This window comes from Schistocerca cancellata, chromosome 1 (assembly GCF_023864275.1).
Source record: "Schistocerca cancellata isolate TAMUIC-IGC-003103 chromosome 1, iqSchCanc2.1, whole genome shotgun sequence".
Lineage (NCBI taxonomy): Eukaryota > Metazoa > Arthropoda > Insecta > Orthoptera > Acrididae > Schistocerca > Schistocerca cancellata.
In genome coordinates this window covers 166,571,328-166,595,737 of record NC_064626.1, presented here as the reverse complement: position 1 = coordinate 166,595,737, position 24,410 = coordinate 166,571,328, and the positions used below count along the sequence as shown (strand labels likewise).

At 40.4% G+C, this 24,410-nt stretch overlaps 2 protein-coding genes across 3 annotated transcripts in view; one reads left to right on the top strand and one right to left on the bottom strand.

Moving 5' to 3' along the window:
• Positions 1-8,520: 8,520 nt before the first annotated feature.
• Positions 8,521-9,707, bottom strand: LOC126151106 (ankyrin repeat domain-containing protein 49-like). Its single transcript, XM_049915957.1, has 3 exons — positions 9,489-9,707; positions 9,358-9,361; positions 8,521-9,098 (listed from the first exon to the last, which is right to left on the bottom strand). The coding sequence occupies exons 1-3, from the start codon at positions 9,705-9,707 to the stop codon at positions 8,521-8,523; spliced, it is 801 nt and encodes a 266-aa protein (XP_049771914.1).
• LOC126168040 (cohesin subunit SA-1) overlaps positions 9,551-24,410 on the top strand; it is a 152,583-nt gene continuing 137,723 nt past the window's right edge. For both annotated transcript variants that reach the window (XM_049920526.1, XM_049920525.1), the window contains exons 1-2: positions 9,551-9,728; positions 9,877-10,065. In XM_049920526.1, coding sequence (XP_049776483.1) covers positions 9,896-10,065 — 170 coding nt within the window. In that variant the 5' untranslated portion in view covers positions 9,551-9,728; positions 9,877-9,895. The remainder of the gene's footprint in view (positions 9,729-9,876; positions 10,066-24,410) is intronic.

Sequence of the window (24,410 nt, the reverse complement as noted above, 5' to 3'; positions counted from 1 at the left end):
AACTGGCAACATCAAAAGAACTCACTAACAAACTGTCACAAATTCTTTCCATATTATTCTCACAAACAGCACTCAAGAAGTCAAGCGAATTGCTAACAGTACTCACAAACAATTCAGGAACATGAACATTCCACACCAAAAGTGCCACTGGATCATGATCCATTTCACATACACAATGCCATCATGATGCACGGTTAGGTCACAGGTCAAAGCAGACAGGTGGTAAAGCGAACCCCAGTTGATCTCTAATGTCATTCCATCTCCATATTTAGTAAGTAATGAAGGGGAAAAAAAGAAAAAAAAATTGGAAAGGGAATTGCATTCAGGGAGAATCAATAAGAACATTGAGGCTTGCTAGTAACATTGTACACCTCTCAGAGATGGCAAAAGACTTGGGAGAGCAGTTGAATGGAATGGATAGTGTTTTGAAAATGGTTAGAGGATGACCACCGACTAAAGTAAAGAAAGGGTAGTGGAATGTAGTTGAATTAAATAAGTTGATGCCATAGGAATCAGATTAGAAAAGGACACTGAAATAGTTGACGAAACTTTTCTACTTTGGGAGCTAGATAACTGATGATGACTGAAGTAGAGAGGAATATAAAATGCAGACAGCAATAGCAAGAAATAGGTTTCTGAAAAAGAGAAATGTTTTAACATCAAACACAAATATAAGTATATATGAAGATAGTAACTGTTCCCGAAAGAACAGATACCACTGATGACCGTGGAGCTTCTCTAGAATAAATGATAATTAATTGAAACCCTCAGCTGCTGACAGGTGTTGTTGATATACCTCGATGGGGACAGCTGAAAATGTGTGCCCCAACCGGGACTCGAACCCGGGATCTCCTGCTTACATGGCAATCTAGCCATTGACCTTTGTCTGTGCGAATGCGCACAGATTGCCCAAACTCTTACGGTAATCATCACCTTAACTGGTGCAAGTAATGAATGGATGGGCAGATATCTATTAGGAACATTACGTATGTAGATTGTGGACAGTTGGGAATGTGGGTCTCATGGGAAGCGTGCAAGGGATAAGTCCCTGCAGTCATGCTATTCATCTGTGTCCTTGGTGGCTCAGATGGATAGAGTGTCTTCCATGTAAGCAAGAGATCCCGGGTTCGAGTCCCGGCCTGGGCACACATTTTCAACTGTCAAAAATGATTCAAATGGCTCTGAGCACTATGGGACTTAACATCTATGGTCATCAGTCCCCTAGAACTTAGAACTACTTAAACATAACTAACCTAAGGACATCACATAGCACCCAGTCATCACGAGGCAGAGAAAATCCCTGACGCCTCCGGGAATTTTCAACTGTCCCCACCAAGGTATATCAATAACACCTATTGGCAGCTGAGGGTTTCAATTATTTATCATTTACAAATTTAAATGTTATAAACTGTTTTCTGCAAGTATTTGCCCCTGTAGCGTCACCTTGCAATGAAGACAAGAATAGAATATAAGGTTTTGAAATGTGGCACTGTAGAATAATGTTGAAGATCACATAAATAAATAAAAAAACTAATGAAGTACTGAATCAAATAAGGGAGAAAAGTGCTGCAGAGATGAGGACACTCGCACAGGATAGACTAGCATGGAGAACTGCATCAAACCAGACTGAAAACTACAACACAACAGAATTAAGAGATGAGAAGAGGGACTGGAATAAGGCTAAGTAACCAGAAGCATGCAGTGTGCAGACATAGTATATTTGTCGTAAGAATCTGACTACTGTAAGGCTGGGGTTATTTTGGTGCTTTTTAGATAACTTTGGCCCACTGGTTGGAAAAAAGTTTTAAATTTTTTCTCCGCTAAAATTACATCATTGGCATGGAGTCACTAATACTGGACTCAATTTTGATCATAAATATCTTAACAGCCATTACATCCCAATAACTTCTGCCTGGAGGGTTCACATCAGTTAAGCTAAAATATAATGAGTGTAATTTTGCATTCTGTCAGTATTAGATAATAAGGTGAGAGACTGATGTGTGTGAATTTAATTTAGGTAATATATGTAACAGTTTTGTAAAATGGTGCATATTTTTGCAAAATATGGGCTACTTAAGCCTACTCCAAAGTAGCCCAAAAATCAAGATGAAGTGATGCTATAATCTGCTGTTGATTCTGGAAGTTCCTTTGATGTGCAAGATGATGTCCAGAACCACAAAATATTGAAAAATAATCAGCAGTTGGGCAATATACTACAGTTTTATATGACAAAGAACAACAACCTGGAATTGGGACTCGAGTGATTGGTAATGGTGCTGAAGTCCTACTGCAAATGGCCAGAATAAAAAGATAAACTATTTTTTCCTCGATAGGATTTGATAAGAATTATCAGTCCAACCTGAATAACAAAGAACAGCTGTTTCCCAGCACCTGAGCTTCAGTAATTTGTTAATAAGTCTCCACACTGCACAGTGTTTTTAAAATATGACATATATATTTTCTTTGTAAACTGTTACAACAGTGCAATGTGTATCCTGAAAACCAATTAGTCGATCGATGAAATATACAGCACTAGTATATTTACTGTGCCACTTTCTGAATAAAATTCAAAATCCCCTGTTCTCACCTTCCAAATTTAGTGTTATATTTGTTCCTCATGCTCATGAATGACTACTCTTGATATATTTATCGAGTTTACTTTGTGCCAACATAACTGATTGTACAAGTCTGACAATAATAGAAACATAGATTGCTCACAAATGCCTACTCTTCATATATTCATCGAGTTTACTTTGTGCCAACATAAGTCGCATAACTGACGGTACAAGTCCGACAATAATAGAAAAATGGATTTGACATTTTCTCTGTCACTGTAGTTTGTTTTCTTGCCCCATATAAAAAGGCAAGCAAAAATTGGGCCAAAGTAATCCAGGCAGTTTACGGTACATTTCAACATAGCAAGCTCCACAAAGAAATTGAGTTAGCCTAATATTTGTTAATTGAACATATTTTGGACTTCCGAAACACCAAGTCAGTGAATGTTGGTCCTTTCATTCATTCAGCACTTTCCTTCGATGTCATCGGAAAGGAGAACGTTCATGGATGTGGACTGAGACATGGCAAAAATCAACAAAAGACAAATACATCATAGTAACAATCTCTACACTGTGGTAACAGTAATCTAACTATTCTGATTGATATGCCTACAGTGTGTCAAATAAATTGGTAAGAGAGTTTGTACTTTGAAAATGGCTGCTGCCTCCTCAGTCTTACAATGTAGTGTTGTTTATCTGCTATTAGTAGCTTAATATATCTTAGGTCACAATTTTTTAAAGATAATAATTCCTACATCTGTAAATACCAAGCCTTCTTTACAGTACGTTATCACTTGTCATGCAGCTTTACAACAAACAATGCTGTACTCCATGCAGCTAACAGAAATGCTTAATTCTGGTATTCGTAGAGAGTGGCTAATGTGGTACACTTAATTTTCTTTTGAATTGCCAAGGTTTCCCAATTTCTTACTTTAAGTTACATGGGAGCTTGTAGAATATCTTCCCACCAAGCACATAACTCCATTCTAAACCATAGAGAAGTCTACATATTTGTGTCTTGTATTGTGAATGTTTATATTACAGTTCAACTGACAATGATCTTGATAGTCGGCAACATAAACCAACAAGGAGTAAATGTATTGGGAAATGAGTGTAGGCTTACAGTTACCTACTTTATTCAATATTCTTACTCCTCACTTATGGTAAATTTATTTACTTAGGTACACGGCCCCAAAAGATAATTCCATATAACAATGTGGAGTGAAAATCTGTTAAATAAGCCAACACACTTGTCTTTAAGTTAACACAATGATAGATGCTTCTAAAGGCATAACATGCTGAATTGTGTGAACCAATTTGAAATAATAATGAACAAACACACTGAAATAACGGAATGAAAAAAGAGAGTATTCAGAAATATCAGACATCTCATTCAGTAGTGATACTGGAGAGGAAGATTTATGTTGCTCCCACACAAATGAACACTTGTAAAATCACACTCTACCTTATATTAAGTTAAGTACTGTAGCCCAAACTGTGTGAAATAAGCATAAGAATTATCACATCTTCTGCTTCTCATAGCACCACTGCTGGCTCTTTTCGCATGAAATGAGCCAAGTTGACATTTTTTGAAAATCAGTACAGTAAAGATTTAGGCATAATAATAAACTAACAAAATATCAGATTTAATGATTTGAAACTCATTTTTATTGTATTCAAGATATTTAGTCATGAATTGTCATCCCAAAGATTGTAGTTGACTATACTCCATAAACACCAAAAAACTTCATCATATTGGCTGAACTGATATGCTGACTGTGAAACAGGTGAAGCAACAATAAGCACCTTACTGTTTCGCAGTAGGTTTCCTTTATATCCTGCACTGAATATTTTTTTTCTGGTAAGCTTTCTTTTGAATTTTTCTCTCTTTTTGAAAGTGACAGGAATTACTGTCACACCTGTGACAAAAAAGAAGATAAAGTTTGCTTCTTGTTTGAAAAAATATTTCAAAATTTTTAATGTTCTAGGAAAGTGAGGTTAAGAAAATATATTAGCTCCTAAACCTTTTAAGTTTTGGAAATAACTGTATTTTGTCCAGGAATGTTGTCACGGGTGTGACAATATGCACACATTTTTAAAGATATTCCAGCGTAATGAAATACCAGTATATAAAATTTAAAACAAGCTGTTTCTGTTCATGTGAAATCTTATACTGGTGAGATTTCAAATAAATACAGGTGTACTGACATTAAAATAAATGTAAATACTGTATCTTGCATTCCCAGATAATGACTTCTTCAACAGAAAGAATGAGAAAGCTGCGGGATAAAATGAAGGAAGATCCACTGAAACATAAATAACACTTAAAAAAGGAGAGAGAAAGGAACAAAATGAGAAGAATGAAGAACAGAGAGCCCTGCTGATGAACCAATGCAGTCTACTAAAAAAGAGAGGGAATGATAAAACTAGACAAAGGTTGTGTAGAGAAAGGAAACGTAAAAATATGGCAGAAACAAACCATAACACTGAATTAGGATCTTACAAATGTTCCCAGACATTGGGCAAAGCTGTACATAAGGCAAAAAAATCTCTTCCAAACAGTCCAAGGAAATGGACTGCTGTTGTCAGGAAACTGCTTAAGGAACTGGATTTTGCTGACATTAAAAAAAATGTTAAGATATCCTCAACAGGTTCAAGAAGTTTGCCAACTGAAACAAGAAATAAAGTACTTGAGTATTTTTGTCAAGATGATGTTAGTTGAGCTACTCCTGGTATTCATGGTGTAAAATCTGTTAAAGACTGCAGAAGTGGAAAATGAGAACATGTTCAGAAGCGGTATATGATTATGACTGTTGGTGAGGCCTATGAGAAATTTAATAATTCAAACCCTGATATTCCATTAAGAAAACCAACATTTTGTGAACTTAGGCCAAGTCATGTACTACCAGTTTCAGAAACACACCTCATAATGTGTGTGTATGCAAATACCGTGCAAACTTTAAATTTATAGCTGAAAGCATTTCACATGTGGTTCCAGATTTTCCTATTTCTACTAAAGATTTACTTCAGAAAGTTACTTGTAATGTAGAAAATGAGAATTGTATGACACAAAAACGCAGAAAGTGCAAACATGACCTGTCATTGTGGTTGACTGATGAAAAGCAAGATAAAATTCTGTTCTGGAAGCAGTGGAAGGACTATGATGAAGTGCCAAAGTTGGTGGAAAATACATCAACACTGAAAGCAGCCACTGAAGAGTTAGACGACCAATGTCAACATTTAAAAGGCATTTCTGGATAATAGAAAAACAAACCAAATATTTTGGATCTTGTGAGAAAGGCCTTACAAAGAATGATGTTGCCAAGCAAGTTGACTTTGCCGAGAACTTCTCTTTAATGTCACAAGATGAAAGTCAGGGTGCACACTGGAGCCACAAACAAGTAACATTATTTATGTGCTGTGTATGGGATAGTCTAAAGGCTGGTTTTTCTTATGCAATTGCAGGTGATTATCTTTCACATGACACATTTGCAGTTTGGTGCTTTCTTGAAAAAATTATATCGCATCTAAAACAGCAGAATCAAAATTTACAAAAAGTTCATATGTTTTCGGACAACTGCACTGCACAGTTTAAAAATAAATTTACATTGTCCTGCTGCACTAAATCCTGTTTGGGAGTTGAAATTGAGCGGAACTTCTTTGCTGCGCACACAGCAAAGGGCCTGTTGATAGGATTGGGGGAACAGTGAAGATAACTGTTTGGAGAGGAATCAGAAGTCGGACAGTGGTGGTGAATAATGCAAAGGAATTTTCAGATTATGCGAATGGTAAATTGAATGAAGTTCACGTTCTCTTCAATTCAAGCAGTGATGTAGACAAGACAAAGGAACGGCAGTCAAGGCTTTGGGAAGATGTCATTCATATTCCTAAAGCGCATTCTAACCATTATTTTAGAAACTATATGACAGTCGCCATATTTTAGCTGCGGAAACATCTGGCAGTGAAATGACAAGATATGAAATATTTCAGGAAATCCCTAAATCCAAGAAACAGCTGAAATGTTCTGATATTTATTCAGATTCCGAAGAGTCTAATGTTCAAGATAACCAAGCAACATCAGAAAATGAAGTACAGGCAACCATAAATCCAACTAAGGAAATTAAAGCTGGAACCTTTTTGATCTTCAAGCTACAGACTGAGAGTGGAAATGGACAGAATTTTGTTCTGTTTGCCAATCATTGTGTGTGGCCAATGAAATCAAGGTTATGTTTTGAAAACCACGTGATAAAGAAAACAAACTCTTTTGTGCTAATGAAAATGACATTTCAATTGTTTCTTTACAAAAGAATGTTGTTAAAATTTTGAATCCTTCCGTGATTAAAATGAAATTGAGTTTTTTTATTACTTTTGTGAAACTATTTCAGTATGTATTTCTGGGTATATTTCTTTAGATAGTTAGTTGATTATTCATACCTTTATTTATTTGAACATGACAATGCTTCATTCTCCATACTGAGTATCATGTTAAGCTAAGAGAGTGTTTCAGTTGAAGATGAGCTGTCTGTTAGCCTCTATTAAAGAACTGCATTTTTAAAATTGATTTAACACCAACACCACTTCCATTACGCAATGTGATTTGTTTGTACTGCAAAAAATGTAATAAATCCATTATCACCCCCTACTTCTCTGAAATATTTTGAGATAGTTCATGTCATTCCTGTGGCAACAGAAATTATGAATGGTGGGCTCCATGTGGTTCCCAAGTCGTGTAGCGACCGTAAACAATAAAATTACCAAATATGCAGCAACCAGTCACAAATTTATGTTTTATTTATTCACTTTTGCAAATCAATTGAAACTGATTACTCAGGGCACATATTGGTTGAAAGCACTGATGATGACTGTAAATCAATTGAAATAGATTTGCAAAAGTGAATAAATAAAACATGATTTTGTGACTGGTTGCTGCATATTTGGTAATTTTAACAGAAATTATGTTATTACTTTGAAAATAATGCAAGTTTCTTTCTGATATTTTCATGGCTAATGCAGTAAGTTTTCGGTATTATACAGTTATTAATTTGTTTACATATAATCATTCAATTCACAAATTTTTCCCTGTAAAATGGGCAATGTGCTACACTGCACTTCTGAATTTTGTCCATGACATACAATTTTTGGTTAATAATATAGGTTTCCATCGATTACAAAAAGAAAATTATATCCAGATTTAGTAATGTAGGTCCAATCAATTTCCTTTTAAATGATGTATATTGAAAGGAATATTTAATATACGACAATTTAAAATTATTATACAGTTCATTTATAGAGTTCAAGTGTCACACCCATGACTATGAAATCAGTCTGCTACTGTATTTTTATAAATAAAAAGACGTTACAGAAACAGACGGGTTCACTTATTTTTTTCCCAAAAGAGCAGCATGTTTACGTAACTTCAAATATTTGACAAGTTGTACATTTCTTAACATGCTGCAGCATCCCACTTATTGTAAAATGTGACATACGCAATCAAAATGTATATATACCTGTAAGCAAAATTAAGACAACCTTGCTGCATACTTTTAGGACCATGTTGCCTTCATTGGTAAAACATCACTGTACATGAAATGGTATATATGTCCTTGCATTTTGCATTGTTTATGTATAGGGCATCTACACAATATAGATTAAAAATTCTTTAATATTTAGGAGATCATAACAAATATTTATTTTAATAACAGTAATATCCTGTACACAAATAAACAAAGTATCAATGGCAGAAAACAAATTATCAAACTAATTATTTTTGTTTTAGGTTAATTGTTCCTTTCTTAAGTGAGAAGTTTTTTTACGTAAATTTTACACGTACTGCTATTACCAGTTGCAACAAATTCCTATAACTTTGTCATCTGGGAGCCTACAGCAATTTCCGACTCGAATGCTCTTCAAAATCACGCATATATCACATAGTAAAGTTATAGTATTTGTACATAATTAAAAGCAATCATATTTTATTCACACAATCTTCTGTCACTTCGAACAGATAGCCGAGAGGTCCTCCTCGAACTGCAATTTCTTCAGCTGTTTCTTCCACACTGTTCTTCAGCTCGGGTCTGACACTGGGATGCATTAGCAACAGCTGTAGTGTTTCCAAACTATGACTATGAGATGCAGCTAAGTGCAGAGGGGTTTGTGAACCCTCACTTGGTGCGTTTACACATGCGCCATGAGCAAGAAGTAACGCAACTATGCGTGCATTGTTCCAGCGACAGGCCGAATGTAGAGGACGCCATCCATCCAATGTACCTGCCTCTATATCGGCACCAGCTCTTATAAGTATTTCAGCGGTCTTCACGTGGTCACCGTAGCAAGCTCGATGTAAAGGCGTATATCCATCTTTATCGCGAGCGTTTACAAGATCTGGATCGCATTTTAGTAGCTCCTCAACAGATTCAACGTCTCCCCTCTCTGCTGCCAAATGTATCTCACCCCCATCTTCTTCCACATTCCTGTCATCATCATCCCACCCACTTACATAAAACTGTTCCATATTATTGACGCTACCTTTCACATTATGTACATCTGAAAATATCAAAATACACTACAAACAGCGCCACCTCTGTCTTTTGTTTTTAAGCAATTCACAATTGTTTGTTGGTCGTATTTTGCATATCGATCTTCGCGTCTACAAGTTCATCACTTTCAATTATGAAAAGTTAAATCAAAGATTTTATGGGTGTTCTTTACGTAATACATTTGATTTTCAGTAGTAAACAATATCAGTTTGTTTACTTGTTAATCGAATACAATTTTTTATCGGATATGTTGTATAATTACAAACCTTCCTGTAATAATCATGATAATTATATTACTTAAAATGGCAAAAAAACAACATTTAACTGACCAAAGTGATTATTATTATTATTTAATGTCTTTCAATGATAGTGTTTGACATGATTCGAGCTACAGTACCGCCTTTTTTTCCATTCGAGTCGGGCAGTCAGTTATCTTTGGAATAGAGCGTTGGTATTGAATATTGATTGAACTGTGGAGGGAAATGTTAGAGCTTGCGTCATAGAAGCGTTGTAAATAAGTATTTTGTTTATTTTGGGAATAACGGCCAGAAGTACATGAAGTCAACTCAGGTTTTTTACACGTTAAACTTCGCATAAAATAACTTGGAGGTCGCATTTTGTTTAAAGAAGTATAAAGGTAAGCGTCAGACAGCACAGAGGGTAAAGAAAGATGGAAGAACTTACAGTCAATCGATAAATGCAGTAACGTTTTCGTTACAAGTAAGTGAGTTTTTCTATAAAATATTTATAATTTCAATTGAAAGCTCTAATTTGTGTATTCTCAGGAAAGTGAAATAGACCAAAATGCAGAGACGAGGTGGTAAGCGTATAAGGATGGATGATCCTCCACCGCCAGAATACGAGTCACCGATGACACCCATGACCCCGATGGACGGAAGTGGATCAGAAATCCAAGAACCGTATACACCGTACACCCCGTACAGTAATCAGCCATCTACACCTCTTCACACGGGGTAACCATTTGTTTTACAAATAGATCTTGTTTTGATTAGGTTACATATTATTAATTTTCATTAATTGTAACTAGTTAATCTCCATGAAGAGAGGAGTGTCTGGTACGTGGAAAGAAGTCTGAAATGTAAACCTACATTTGATCTAAGTGCAATACAATGAAATGACATAACAATATGAAATGTTTTACTGCAACACTAATGTTAATTAGCCTATAAAATTTGCAGAGGACATAATGAATCGGAAACGTTTATTTCAGGAATTTGATGACACTTCTTTTATGAAGAAGGCCTAAGAGTTGCTCAACTTCATCACTTTTAATCCAGTCTTAAAATTTATTATATTGCTTCAGAGTCATTTCATATTATCAAGCAGCTTGTTGAATTGGGACATGCACATGCACTCTTGTCTCACCCCTGTGCTAATGTTAACCGCCCTGTGCACGACCAGTTACATTACCATGAGATCGAGTTTAGTAATCAGTGAATTTTTGATGGCTAGTAAATATGAAAACTGAGACTTAAGAAGCTGACGATAGGGTAGCAGGCAATTCAGAGACAAGTGAATAAATAAAATAAATGACCTATAATTAATGGGAAACTAAGTGCAAGAAAAATTGCAGAAGGGAAGTTAAAACGAAATCTCGGAGGTGAGCTAGGCCAGAAAAATCATCCAAAGGTGAGATCAAGGGTGCAAAGAACCAAAAGAAAGTTCAAAGGAAAGGGTATTGCGAGGGAGAATCTGGATACCGTGTGCAATTAGACATCTGTGTCATACAGATAATTTTTTTTTTTTTTTTTTTCACTTTAGGTATATCTGATGTTTACTTTCGTAGTTAATGGTCAGCATGTCTGATTACTTCTTGGATAAACAGGTTCAATCTCTGTTACTATCAGGGATTGTTCCTTAATGGGAAGTTCGATCCACATCATGTGGTCCAGCACCAGTTGCTTGACCATCTCAGAAAAAAAATCAATATTCATTGCATGAATTCCCTCATGTTTGATGGACTCAAAAATATTTTTAAAAAATGTTTATAGGTCTGGCAAAATTTACGATACCAGTGGTTTTGTTTTTGCATTTTTTGGTTTTTAATTGTTGAGAATTTCATGTGCTTGAGTTTGGGTTACTGCTTGTTTTAGAATGGCAGTTGCATATCCAGGTTGTCCTCGCTGAAAACCACCTACATCTTGTGGTTCTCCTATTACACTATTTACCAAATTTAAACTTTTTTCTGCACCTGGTTTGTAAATGGGTGGCTTTACTTAATTCTGGAGATGCTGAATACACTGGTAAAATCAGTTTTTCTCTATGACCTAACATTTCCTAGATACACAGCAGAATAATAAATGGTAATAGCAACAATTGACACAATTAAGTCAAACAAAAATACACATTTAGAATGTTTGAAATCAGTATTATTTTGTATGTATATATGGACACGATACCAATAAAAAGTCCAAATTAGTTCAGAAGATATTTTCACCTTTAATCATCTTTGGTTTTTGAAAAATGCGACGATGGAGCTCTTCTTTTGTTTGCTGTTTTATCAGCCTCCCTAACAAGACCCCAGCAGTAGTCACCCATTATCGAAGGGTCCCAGTGGCCTTGGTAAAGGTGTTCCGTGGTAAGAATGTCGTGGTGAAATTGTTCGCCATGCTCATCGCTTACAGCTCCCAAATTTTCTGGGAATAAATCAAGGTCAGAATGTAAACAGTGCATTTTAAGTGACATCCTACACCACATGTTCTTATAGTTGTCCAACAGATCATTCAGAATGGTAACATAGTTTCTGTCTTTTCTGTTACCCAAAAAGCCCTTCATAGTTGCTTTAAAAGAAGACCAAGCAACTAATTGGATACCTGTGAGTTTGATATCAAAGTTTGGATCTTTCAGCAATTATCTTATTTGTGGTCCAACAAATACACCCTCTTTCAGCTTTGCCTCACTTAATTTGGGAAACTTTTTCTTTTAAGTGATTGAAGGCCTTGCAGTCTTTATCCAGAGCTTTTACAAAGTTCTCGAAAAGGCTCAACTCAATATGGAGGGGAGATAAAATGTTTTTATTGGGCTCAGCTTATGGGTATTGTTCGCATTTAAGTTTTCAGGAACATACGACTTCTTTATAAGCCATTCCTTGACTGTATAGTGGTTCTTGCTGTCACTGTCCCAAAGGCACATAAAAGCAGTAGAGTTTTGTGAATCAAGCCTGTAAACCTGTAAGGGATGCAACAACTTTTAAATCACAGCAAAGGTGCCATTCATGATCCTTAAATTTGATTGCCTCTAGCAGCAACGCCGTGGTTTCATAAGTTTCTTTCATGTGTACTGCGTAAGTCAAAGGTACAGGTGGAAATGCATTGCCATTCTGCAGTAGTACTGCTTTCAAGCTGGTTTGACTGGAGTCAATAAATAGTCTCCACTCCTGTGAATTGTGTTGTACACCTAGCATCATCAGACTACTGACATCTCTGCATACACACATTGAATTCTGCATATTGAAATATTGGGCAAAGGAAGCACCTCTTGATCTGAAACAGGAAATTTTTGTACCTGGAGCTAGAAGGTTCCGTTGTTGCAGTCTCGACCCCAAGAGTTCAGCTTGCTCTTTCGAAAGTTTTAGATCTCGAACCAAATCATTCAATTCCTTTTGATTAAAGAGCTGAGGCGAAGTGTCATGATATTGAGGGCAGTGTTCTTCTATATGTTCAGTACTTTCTGATTCACTTAACATAGTATCTGGTTCCGTGGCTTTCAAGTTACAAACAGAAACAGGCAATCCCTCATCATGGGGAACAGGCTAATGCACTGACGATACATTTGGATACTTTATTTTATGTCTTGTTTTGCTTGAATGTCCTGAAATACTTATAAGACAGACGCAACAGTCTGAATAATGCTCATTAGGCTCATACCACACCATCGGAACGGCGAATGGCATGACTTGCTTTCAACCACTTGGTCGAGGATGTAGTAAAGATTAAGCAGGCAATATGGGGTGCAAAATTTGTATCTTGATCACCAACAGGACAATCAAAATACAATTTATATACCTTCTTAAGCAAATCAGTGATTGGTTTTCTTTGGAATTTTGGAGTGAATTTCCCACACACACAACAAAAGTTGTCTGGGTGGATTAGACAGCAACGAGGTTTACTAGTATCAATTTTTCTTAGTGTAAATTTTAAACACAAAATTCGCTCTATCTTTCACAGGAAACACTCACTGAGGATCTCTTTCACACCAACCATTTATTGACGATTTGTAGATCATCTAACTCTCCTCTGCAAATCAAAAACAAACAATTAAACATCATAGCAGAACAACAGCAAAAAGCGAAATACTGAATGCAAAAAATAAAAAAACCGGGTCAACAGAAACATCCGATCTCACGCGTCGGTTTTGACCCGTGACGTAAGGGTGTTGTGGTGTGTGACGTCATTACGGCGCGGAGTTTGGTTTGTGAGTGTGGCGTGTTTGTAGATGTTGCCTCGTTGACGTTACCATAGTAGGAGTTTTAGGGCCTGTAATATATAGTTTACCTTTTTACTGTACTTTTTGTTTTAACGTCGTCTATGAGGCTTTTATCAGTTTGCCATTAGATTGTTCAATCTTTATGGTCTATATGTTTTGTCGCTACTCGTTATGTCTAATGAATCAATATTGTTTTTTCTTTTTTTTATTTGTTTCTTTTTTTTTATCTTTTGATTGACCTACACATTGATCTGTAGCGTAGCCCTGAATACGAGGTTAGGTTGGGAGTTTTTTTTTGGCGGGGGTGGCAGGGGGGGGCGCAGCCCCCCCCCCCTCCCCTGCCTGGCCTTGAGTACCACTTGTTTATTATTATCTTTGTTTGCTATCAATGTTAGCAGATTGTTCTTGTGAAACCTTTGTGTGTGTTTTTTTTCTATGTGTTTTCGTCTTTGTGATACGTATGCAACGTTTTTATATCCGCCATATTGGAATTGTCGTTTATGGTCGTTTCCGCCATATTTGTGACGTCATGGGTCAAAGCCGACGGGTTGGATCGGACGCTTCCGTATTTCCAAAAAACCTTTAAAAACTCAAAAATGGTATGTGCTAGAGCATTTTGAAAGATGTATTCAGATTCTACTCACCAAAATACATACTAGTTGATGTATTACATCCCAGATGCAAAATGGCTATTATTATTGTTCTGTTGCTGAAATTAAACATTGTGCATGTTATTTATGTTTGTTTGTCGTGTAATATGGTTGCCACACTGTATATGCTCAAAATTGGGGTGTGCATCGTTGTGACATTGTGGATCAAAGCACGCAGATGGAATCGCAACTTTCAGTTTTTCCCAAATTTTTTGTTTGTGTAGATGATTTACTAAATTCCTCCAGACAGGTTTGGAGTGCACTTTGCAGAGTGTAACAACACTGATATAGAGTATTTATAGTGTTTCTGCTTCCTACATCACCACTTGTTATTTGCACTGTTATTTACACACGGCTATACTGACTGCTGTAAGCTTTCCAAACCTTGAAACCAGTACTTCTCTTTAAATTAACTCCTCACACCTCACATAGCTGAGTGCACTCTAGTCCAGCTCTTGAGTCATTCCATACCCAGGAAAACAATAACTGGTTGCTTGACCATCCCAGAAAAAATTGATATTTGCTAGGAGAATTATCTAATGTTAAGTGGGCTCAAAAAAATTTAAAACAATTTTTGTTGTTTATCTTTTAGAGACATTGACAGTTTTTGTTTCAGGCTGCAATTTTTTAAGTTATTCAGTAATAGGTTGCTCCCAGACTATTCAAACAAGAAGTATTTAGTTCAGCATACACTGGATCATAGAAAGAGAAGAGTATTGCGGAGATTGGGAGGGTGACTGAAAGGTATTCTAGGAATGCTGGGCAAAATTTCAGACAGAATGGATCTCATTTTAGGGCTTGATTTTTAGGAAGTTGTGGCCCTGTCGAAGTAGCTGATTAACACATTCCAGACCAGGATAATACTGAGTCACCAATGCTGTGTTCCGATGTTATTTTGTGGAGGGGTCAGCAGTACCTGGATTGGATGTGATGGCCCAGGAAATCTGCTTTTTAAGTAGCCTGGTGGTGTAATTGCATGCAGTGAAGGCTGAGGTGAGAATGGTGGTGTATTGCTGTAAAGAGTCTGCATGTGAACAAATACATTTACCTCAGATGCCAAGGCTGTATGGGAGAGCGAACGTTTTTCATAGAAAGAATGGCAACTGTCAGAATGTAAGAACTGTTGTTTGTTGGTAGATTTGATGTGGACAGAAGTGTGTAGTTGACCTTCGGTGAGGACAAGCAGAAGGTATTCAGAGATTCTAGAAATTTGATCAGGTTAGTCTCACCATAAGTCCATAAGTCCATTGGTAAAGATGTCATCAATGTATCTAAACCAAACCAGAGGCCCAACACTTATGGATCTGGGAAAGCGCCCCTCCCCCCCCACCCCTCCACCCCCCTCTCTGCGGGTTCAGGGGTGAGAATAGGCCCGTGATATTCCTGCCTGTCATAAGAGGTGACTAAAAGGAGTCTCAAACGTTTCGGCCTATATGTGATGGTCCCCTCTTGGTTTTGACCATATTTCCAAATTCTTCCGAAGAGTGAGCCAATTGGGGAAGGGCGCCTTACATGGTGCATTGTGTCCATCGTGCATTGAGACCTCTAGCCAGCTTTCTCGTCGTCGCATTGCCGTTCCGCTCGTTCTCCATCTCTTGGGCGAGGATACATACCTGGGTGCGATTTCCACCATGCACTGTGCAGTGTTGAGTTCTGCAGACACTACGACCATGGACTTCCTTGCACCTGATATCCAGCACGGTAGCCAGTCCGTTGTGGTGGGACCGCCATGTACCCTGTTGGTTGTAGCCCCCCTGACAACAGAGGGATCACTCTGCTGATGCCTGCGCTACTAACTCCCCACCTATGCCAAGGAGTAGATGCCTATCTCCCTGGGGCATCGGGACTGCTGGCAGTGGCCATCCTGCCAGGCGACCCTTGCTGAGGCTGGGTGGCATCAGGGTGGATGACCCGCAATGAAGCATGGTACATCATCTCTCACTGGTGGCCAGCCGCCAGCAGTCTCTAAGCATTCTCTGGCTCAATTGAATGCTCAGAAATACGATCCAAAATCATTCCTCTCCCTGGCCACGCGGTGGGAGGAGCTTAAGGCTCAGGATGGCAGTGACACTTACTCGCCCCGGTTCCTAGTTTGTACGAGAGCTAATTAGGAGCCTTTCGTGTCAACAAAACCTCAATTCTTTGTAGAGTGTTTAGAGGAAAGGTTTGGGGAGGTGGAGGGCTTGTCCAAAATGCACTTTGGGTCAGTATTGATAAAAACGGCATCCTCTGCCCAGTCACGAAGGTTACTTGCTTGTGACAAGTTTGGGGCTTTTTCAGTTACCATCATACCCCATAAGAGTCTAAATATGGTCCAGGGTATTATTTTCCATAGGGACCTTCTTTTGCTGTCTGATGGCGAGATGCACGCCATTTAGAGTGTCGAGGTGTTCATTTCGTCCGGTGCATTCATCGGGGTCCGAAGGATAATCAGTAGGTACCGCAGCCTTCATCTTGGCCTTTGAGGATGGTAAATTACCGGAGAGGGTCAAGGTGATGGTCTACCGCTGTGATGTCAAGCCCTATATACCTCCCCCAATGCAGTGCTTTAAGCACTGGAAGTTCGGCCATGTCTTCCCGCTGTACTTCCAGCCTCACATGTTGAGATTGCGGATGCCCATCACATCCCAATACTCCATGTGCCCCGCCTCCCATCTGTGTCAACTGTGGAGAGCATCATTCACCTTGCTCGCCAGACTGCAGGATCTTACAGAAAGAGTGGAAAATCATGGAATACAAAACTCTGGACCGACTGACCTATACTGAGGCTAAGAGGAAATACGAACAACTCCATTCTGTGCAAATGATTTCCTCATATGCCACCACTACGACAACTGTGATAGCGCCATCAGTTCAGTGAATTCCAGGTGGACCACCGAGCCGTACAACTCCACATGCCCCCTTGCCCAGGGGGTGGGGGGGGGGGAGAGGGGGCACTACCCACCCTGTTGTTCCTGCGCCACCTACCTCGGGAGAAACACCCCCCACCCATTGGAGACATTTGTCCCCACTTCTAAGCTGGAGAAACGGCAACTTCTTCGGCTCCTCTCGCTTACAAGGGGTCCCTTGGGTCCCTCCCTTCCCAGGTTTCCACAAGTGGGAAGGATGACACCCGACAGTGGCATAAGTGCTCCCAAGTGGCTGGTTGTAGGGCTTCGCGATCCTCCTCCATCCCAGAGACTGAATCAGTGAAGCCCTCCCAGCCAGTGAAACCCAAGGAGCAGCGAGAAAAGTAAAAAAAGATGACCTCTACGACCAAGGAAACTGTGCTGGCACCACCACTGCTACCTACCAGCTCTGCATCTGTGGGCGAGGTAGAGATTCTGGCGTCCGCTGAGGACCTAGAGCTCGCCGGACTCTCAGACACAATGGATGTTACTCGCACAGGTACTCAATCGATGGCAGCAGGTGACCCAGTGGCATAATCTGCCCCCTCGGTCCCTTCATGCCTTTCTCGGCCATGGACAATGTCTTCCTCCAGTGGAACTGCAGTGGTTTTTTCCACCATCTTGCTGAGCATGTCCTGTCTGCGCTGATAGCCCAATTGCCTCCACCTTTTCTGTTACTGGGCGACTTCAACGCTCGCAACCCTCTGTGGGGTGGATCAGTGGCAACAGGCGAGGCAGCATCGTTGAGCAAGTATTGTCACAGCTCGACCTTCCCCTTGTAAATAATGGTGCCATCACACATTTCAGTGTGGCACATGGCACGTACTCAGCCATCGACCTTTTAATCTGCAGCCCTAGCCTATTACCATCTGTCCAATGGAGTGTGCATAACGACTTGTGTCGTAGTGACCACTTTCCGGTATTTCTGTCACTGCCACAGCGTCACTCTTCTGGCCACCCCTGCAGTTGCGCTATGAATAAGGCTGACTGGGACTTGTTCACCTCCATTGCCATTATTGAACCTCTTTCCAATGACGCCATTGATGCGGTGGTTCTGTTGGTCACCACCACTATCGTTACTGCTGCAGAATCTGCTATTCCCTGTTCTTCTGGGTGCCCTCGGTGGAGGACTGTGCCTTGGTGGTCGCCTGAGATTGCTGAGGTGACTAAAGATCGCAGGCAGGCACTCCAGCCTCACAAGTGGCATCCCTCATTGGAACACCTCATTGCCTTTAAACGGCTCCTGCCGCCTTATTCGCCAACACAAGCAGGAGTACTGGGAAAGGTATGTCTCCACCATTGGCCTCCGTACCTCTCCATCGCAGGTTTGGGCCAAGATTAGGCGACTCTATGGCTATCGGACCCCCGTCAGCATACCTGCGCTTTCACTGAATGGAGCAGTCTGTACTAACTCCGACACAATTGCAAACCGCTTAGCGGAGCATTTTGCTCAGAGTTCTGCTTCTGCGAATTACGCACTGGCCTTGGCGCTCTCTGAAAGAGCGGTTGGAACGTCGGAGTCTTTCATTTCACACGTGCCACCCTGAATCGTACCATGCACCGTTCAGTGAGTGGGAATTCCAAAGTGCCCTAGCCGCTTGTCCTGATACGGCTCCCGTGCCAGATCGCATCCATTGTCAGATGCTCAAACACCTCTCGGTGGACTGTCAGCGGTGCCTCCCAGACATTTTCGACCGTATCTGGGTTGAGGGTGAGTTCCCGTCACAATGGCGGGAAAGCATCTTAATCCCTGTGTTGAAACCTGGCATGAACCCACTGGAGGTGAACAACTACCGCCCCATTAGCCTCACCAACGTTCTTTGCAAGTTGCTCGAACGCACGGTGAGCCGGAGGTTGAGTTGGCTACTTGAGTCCCGGGGCCTTCTGGCTCTGTCTCAGGGTGCGTTCCGTAAGGGCCGCTCTGCCGCCAATAATCTGGTGTGCCTGAAGTCTGCCATCCGTACGGCCTTTGCCTGCCATCAGCGTCTGGTCGCCGTCTTTTTTGATACGTGTAAGGCGTACAATTCGACATGGCGACATCACATCCTCTCTACGCTTCATGGTTGGGGTCTTCGGGGTCTGCTCTCGACTTTCATACAAAATTTTCTGTCGCTATGTTCCTTCCATGTGCAAGTTGCGGCCTCCCATAATTCTTCCCGAGTTCAGGAGAATGGGGTACCGCAAGGATCTGTCTCAAATGTCTGCCTCTTCTTAATTGCAATTAATGGGCTCACTGCGGTGGTGGGAACGTCTGTCTCCGCTTCCTTGTGTACTGACATCTGCCTACACTTTAGCTCCACTGGCATTGCAGCTGCTGAACAGCAGCTGCAGGGTGCTATCCGCAAGGCACAGTCTTAGTCTGTAGCGCATGGCTTCCAGTTTTCGGCTGCCAAGACCTGCGTTATGCATTTCTGCCGGCGACGCACTGTTCACCTTGAGCCACGGCTTTATCTTTACCGCGAACCTCTTGCTGTGTTGGAGACACATCAGTTTTTGGGATAGGTTTTTGATACCCGGCTGACTTGGCGCCCTCATATTTGGCAGCTTAAACAAACGTGCTGGCGGCATCTTAACGTTCTTAGTTGCTTGAGTGTCATCAACTGGGGTGCCGATCGTTCTACCCTTCTACGACTGTACCAGGTGTTAATTCAGTCATGTCTCGATTATGTGAGCCTGGCTTATGGTTCGGCATCACCTTCCGCATTGCAGTTGCTGGTCCCCATCCTGCACTGCGGGATCCGACTCGCCCATGGAGCTTTCTGGAGAAGCCCTGCCAAAAGCATACATGTGGAGACAGGTGCGGTTCCGGCACCAACGATTACTGGCCGCCTATGCTACACACGTTTGTAGCTTGCTCGGGCAACCCAATTATCGTCTCCTGCTCCCTCAGTCGGTCGTCCATCTTGCGGAACGGCGGCCCAGGCCAGGGTGTACGATCGCCGTTTGCGTCAGAGCTCTTCTCTCTGGGCTTGAGGTTTTCCCTCTTTTCCGGGCCACTCTGCGTATACCCCTGTGGTGTGTGTCCTGCCCATGCCTTCCTCTCGATTGGGCACAGGGCCCGAAGGACTCGGTCCCTCCTGAGGCCCTCTGCTGCTGCTTTCTTTCAATCTTTGCCGCATTTGAAGGCTCTGACGTTGTCTATACTGACGGTGCAGTGGTTGCTGGTCGTGTCGGTTATGCTCTTACCCTAGGGGATCATTATGAACAACACTCATTGCCCACTGGCTGCAGTGTTTCCACTGCCGAGCTGGTTACCATCTCTCGTGCCCTAGAGTATATCCGCTCCTGCTCAGGTGAGTCCTTCATTATCTGTAGTGAGTCCCTGAGCGGTTTACGAGCTATCGACTATTGTTTCCTTCGCTCTTGTCTGATGATTGCTAACCAGAAGACCCTCCATACTCTTGCCCGTTGCAGCTGTTCTGTGGTCTTTGTGTGGACCCCAGGTCATGTTGGCATCCTGGGAAATGAACGTTTTGATGCGATGGCCAAACAGGCTGTTGATGCACCAGCCTTGGAGATTGGCCTTTCAGAGAGTGACCTCAGGTTAGTTTTGCGGCAGAAGGTCCTTCGCACATGGGGTGGAGAATGGCGCACACCTTCCCCCACCCAACAAACTTCAGGCCATCCTTAGGTTACCGGTGCATGGCGCTCCTCCTTGCGGGTCTCTCGCAAGGACTCTGTTGTCCTGTGCCGGCTGCGCATTGACCACACCTGGATAACACACAGCTATTTATTGCGCCGCTAGGACCCACCTGTATGTCACTGCGGGTCAGCTTTGATGGTGGTCAACACCTTGTTGGACTGCCCGCTTTTAACTCCGTTCAGGCAGACGTTTGCACTGCCTGATACGCTTCCTGCACTTTTATCAGATGACGTTGTGATGGCAGATTTGGTTTTTAATTTTATTCGTGTAGGGGTTTTTTACCTCTTTATCTAAGTGTTTGTCCCTTTTTTTGTGTTGAGTCTGGCCTTTGGCGTATGATTTTAGACTGGGGTTTTTAGTGTGTTTCTTTATGGTTAGCTTTTCCTTTTTTGTTTCTATGGTCGGCCAACCACTGTCACCCTTGGTTTGATTTTAATTCCTTTTATCTGGTCTCTGTCTGTGTCTTTCTTGTCCTGTGTCGTTTCTTGTCGTCACCATTGTTTGTTCTTATTCTTTGTGGGTGTTTAAAGTTTGTGGATAAAAAGGGATCGATGGCCTTAGTATGGTCCCTTCAATCACACAAACCAACCAACCAGGAAAGCCCCTTCCAAGTGACCCATGAAAAGGTTGGCATTGGAAGGAGCCATCCTGGTTCTCATGGCCATACCCCTGATCTGTTTGTATGTCTGCCCCTTAAAGGTGAAGTAGTTGTTGGTAAGTATAAAATTGATGAAGGTGAGGAGGAAAGATGTCATAGGTTTCGAATCAGGTGTGTGCTGACTGAAGAAATGTTTAGCAGGAGAGCGACCATGTATGTGTGGGATGTTAGTATAGAGGGATGCGGCTTCAATGGTGACAAGCAAGGTGGTGGGAGTGGGACAGGCATGGATTTCAGATGATCTAAGAAATGGTTTGTATCTTTGATGCAGGAGGGGAGTTTTTGTACGATGGGTTGCAGGTGTTGATCAGTTAAGGCAGATAAACGTTTGGTGGGTGCTTTGGAGCTAGCAACTATTGGACAGCCAGGATGATTGGGTTTGTGGATCTTAGGAAGAAGGTAAAAGGTGGGGGTGCATGGTTTGGCTGAGGTGAGAAGTTCTATGGATTGAGGTATTAGTCCTCGTGGGGGGCCTGAGGTTTTAAGGAGGGACTGCAGGTCAGTTTGAGTCACAGGGATGGGATCTCGATGGCAGATGCTGTATGTAGAGATGTCAGACAGCTGGTGGCATATTGTTACTGTCAATATTACAAACCAGAACTTCCGAAAGGTCTTTATTGTTAACTCTAAAATTTGTGCCATCTATTATGATTACAGTCTGAAGAAGTGAATAGTTTGTTTAAATTACACAGTATTAACCTTTTTTTTTTTGTCTCTGAACCTTATTACCATTTTCTTTCACAGACTCAATCTTTTTTGCAAGGCATCGAACAGTTGTAATAATTATCTTCATAAAGCACAATAACCTTTTTGATCATGTTTTTATCTATGTAATTAGATCCAGTTTTCTTTTGTAATGCAGGTAAAATTTCCTGTTCGTCTACTAACTGCCTTTTTAACTAACAAAACATTTTGATACTTTAAATTCATCACAAACTTTTGCTTGACTCCAAGAATGTTGTGGTAAACTGATATTCTCAACTTTATCTTCTTTGTTTGAAATGCGACATTTAGTTTTTAGCTTTTCCATCAAATCATATATGGTTGAGGAACTTTAGAACTTCCACCTGGTTCAGTGCATCTTTTCTTTTGAAATTCTGTTTGATGGTAGTTGCCGTTTTCTTGATTTTTGCATTCAGTGCTTGAGGTCTTTTTTCTTTGCTTAGTTTTCTAATTTTACTAGCAGGCAAAGGTTAAATTCCCTTTCTTTTTTTATAGTTTCTGATGTATTACATAATTCTTCATCTAAGCTATCACCATCCCTTTCTTTGTTAATGACAAATACCTTAGAATAACATGTTGAGCACAAAGACTTTTGTGGTATTATATTGATTAAAGGGATTTTATTTTTAGAATAATTATTGAACATTATTTCTCTCAGATCTTTTGCTATGGGCTTCTTATCTTTCTTAAAAGAAACACCAATAACACAGAGACTTGATTGTTGAACTGCACACTTCAAGAGTTCAGTATTAACTGATTGTGAGTGAACAGATGTTGGTGGAAGGGGGAAGACAACACACAGACTTGTACAGGTTTGTCTGCCTGCTGAATACACCGATTTAATAACATCGGAGAGAGGCTGCAACCCTGTCTCACTCTCTTCCCAACCACTGCTTCCCTTTCATGTGCTTCGACTCTTATAACTGCCATCTGATTTCTGTACAAATTGTAAATACCCTTTCGCTCCCTGTATTTTACCCCTGCCACCTTCAGAATTTGAAAGAGAGTATTCCAGTCAACATTGTCAAAAGCTTTCTCTAAGTCTACAAATGCTAGAAATATGGGTTTGCCTTTCCTTAGTCTTTCTTCTAAGATAAGTCTTAAGGTCAGTATTGCCTCAAGTGTTCCAACATTTCTACGGAATCCAAACTGATCTTCCCCGAGGTCGGCTTCTACCGGTTTTTCCATTCGTCTGTAAAGAATTCGCATTAGTATTTTGCAACTGTGACTTATTAAACTGATAGTTCGGTAATTTTCACATCTGTCAACACCTGCTTTCTTTGGGATTGGAATTATTATATTCTTCTTGAAGTCTGAGGGTATTTTGCCTGTCTCATACATCTTGCTCACCAGATGGTAGAGTTTTGTCAGCATCTTCACGCAGTATCTTATCTCCCATACCCAGGAATACTACGGGCCTATTCTAACCCTCCGACCCACAGGAGGGTTTGGTTTGTGTAGATAGATGATTCACTACATTCCTCCAGACAGGTTTGGTGTGCATTCTGCAGGCTGCATCAGCACTGATATAAAGTATTTATGATTCTTCTTCTTCCTACATCACCACTTGTTATTTACACACCACTCTCCCAACTACTGCAAGCTTTCTATATCTCGAAAGCAGTACTACTCATTCAAGTAACTCCTTACATCCTGCATAGCTGAGTGCACCCCAGTCCAGCCCGAGTCATTCCATACAATGTACTCGAGGAAAGATAATGATGATGATGATGATGCTGATGATGATAGTAATAATAATAATAATAATAATTCTCAGAAAAATTTGGTATCTGGTGGGTGAATTCCCTAATGTTTAGTGTGATCGAAAACACTTTAAAAAAAATTTTTATTTTTGTCTCTTAGAAACAGTGGCTATTTTTGTTTCAGCTCACAAGCATTTCTTTCCATTTACAATCATCTGTGATTTTATAAATCATTGACATAGGTTACCCCAGACCTTTCAAATACAAAGCATTTACCTCAACATACACAGGATTATAAATTAAAACCATAATCATCTAGCTGAATGTATTCCTTAAAATATATGTAATAGCTCAAAGTTATTTGTGGACATTAAAAAAACTCAATGTATTAAAATCCATGGAGAAGAAATAAAAACTTTGAGGTTCGCCGATGACATTGTAATTCTGTCAGAGACAGCAAAGGACTTGGAAGAGCAGTTGAACGGAATGGACAGTGTCTTGAAAGGTGGATATAAGATGAACATGAACAAAAGCAAAACGAGGGTAATGGAATGTAGTCGAATTAAGTCGGATGATGCTGAGGGAATTAGATTAGGAAATGAGACACT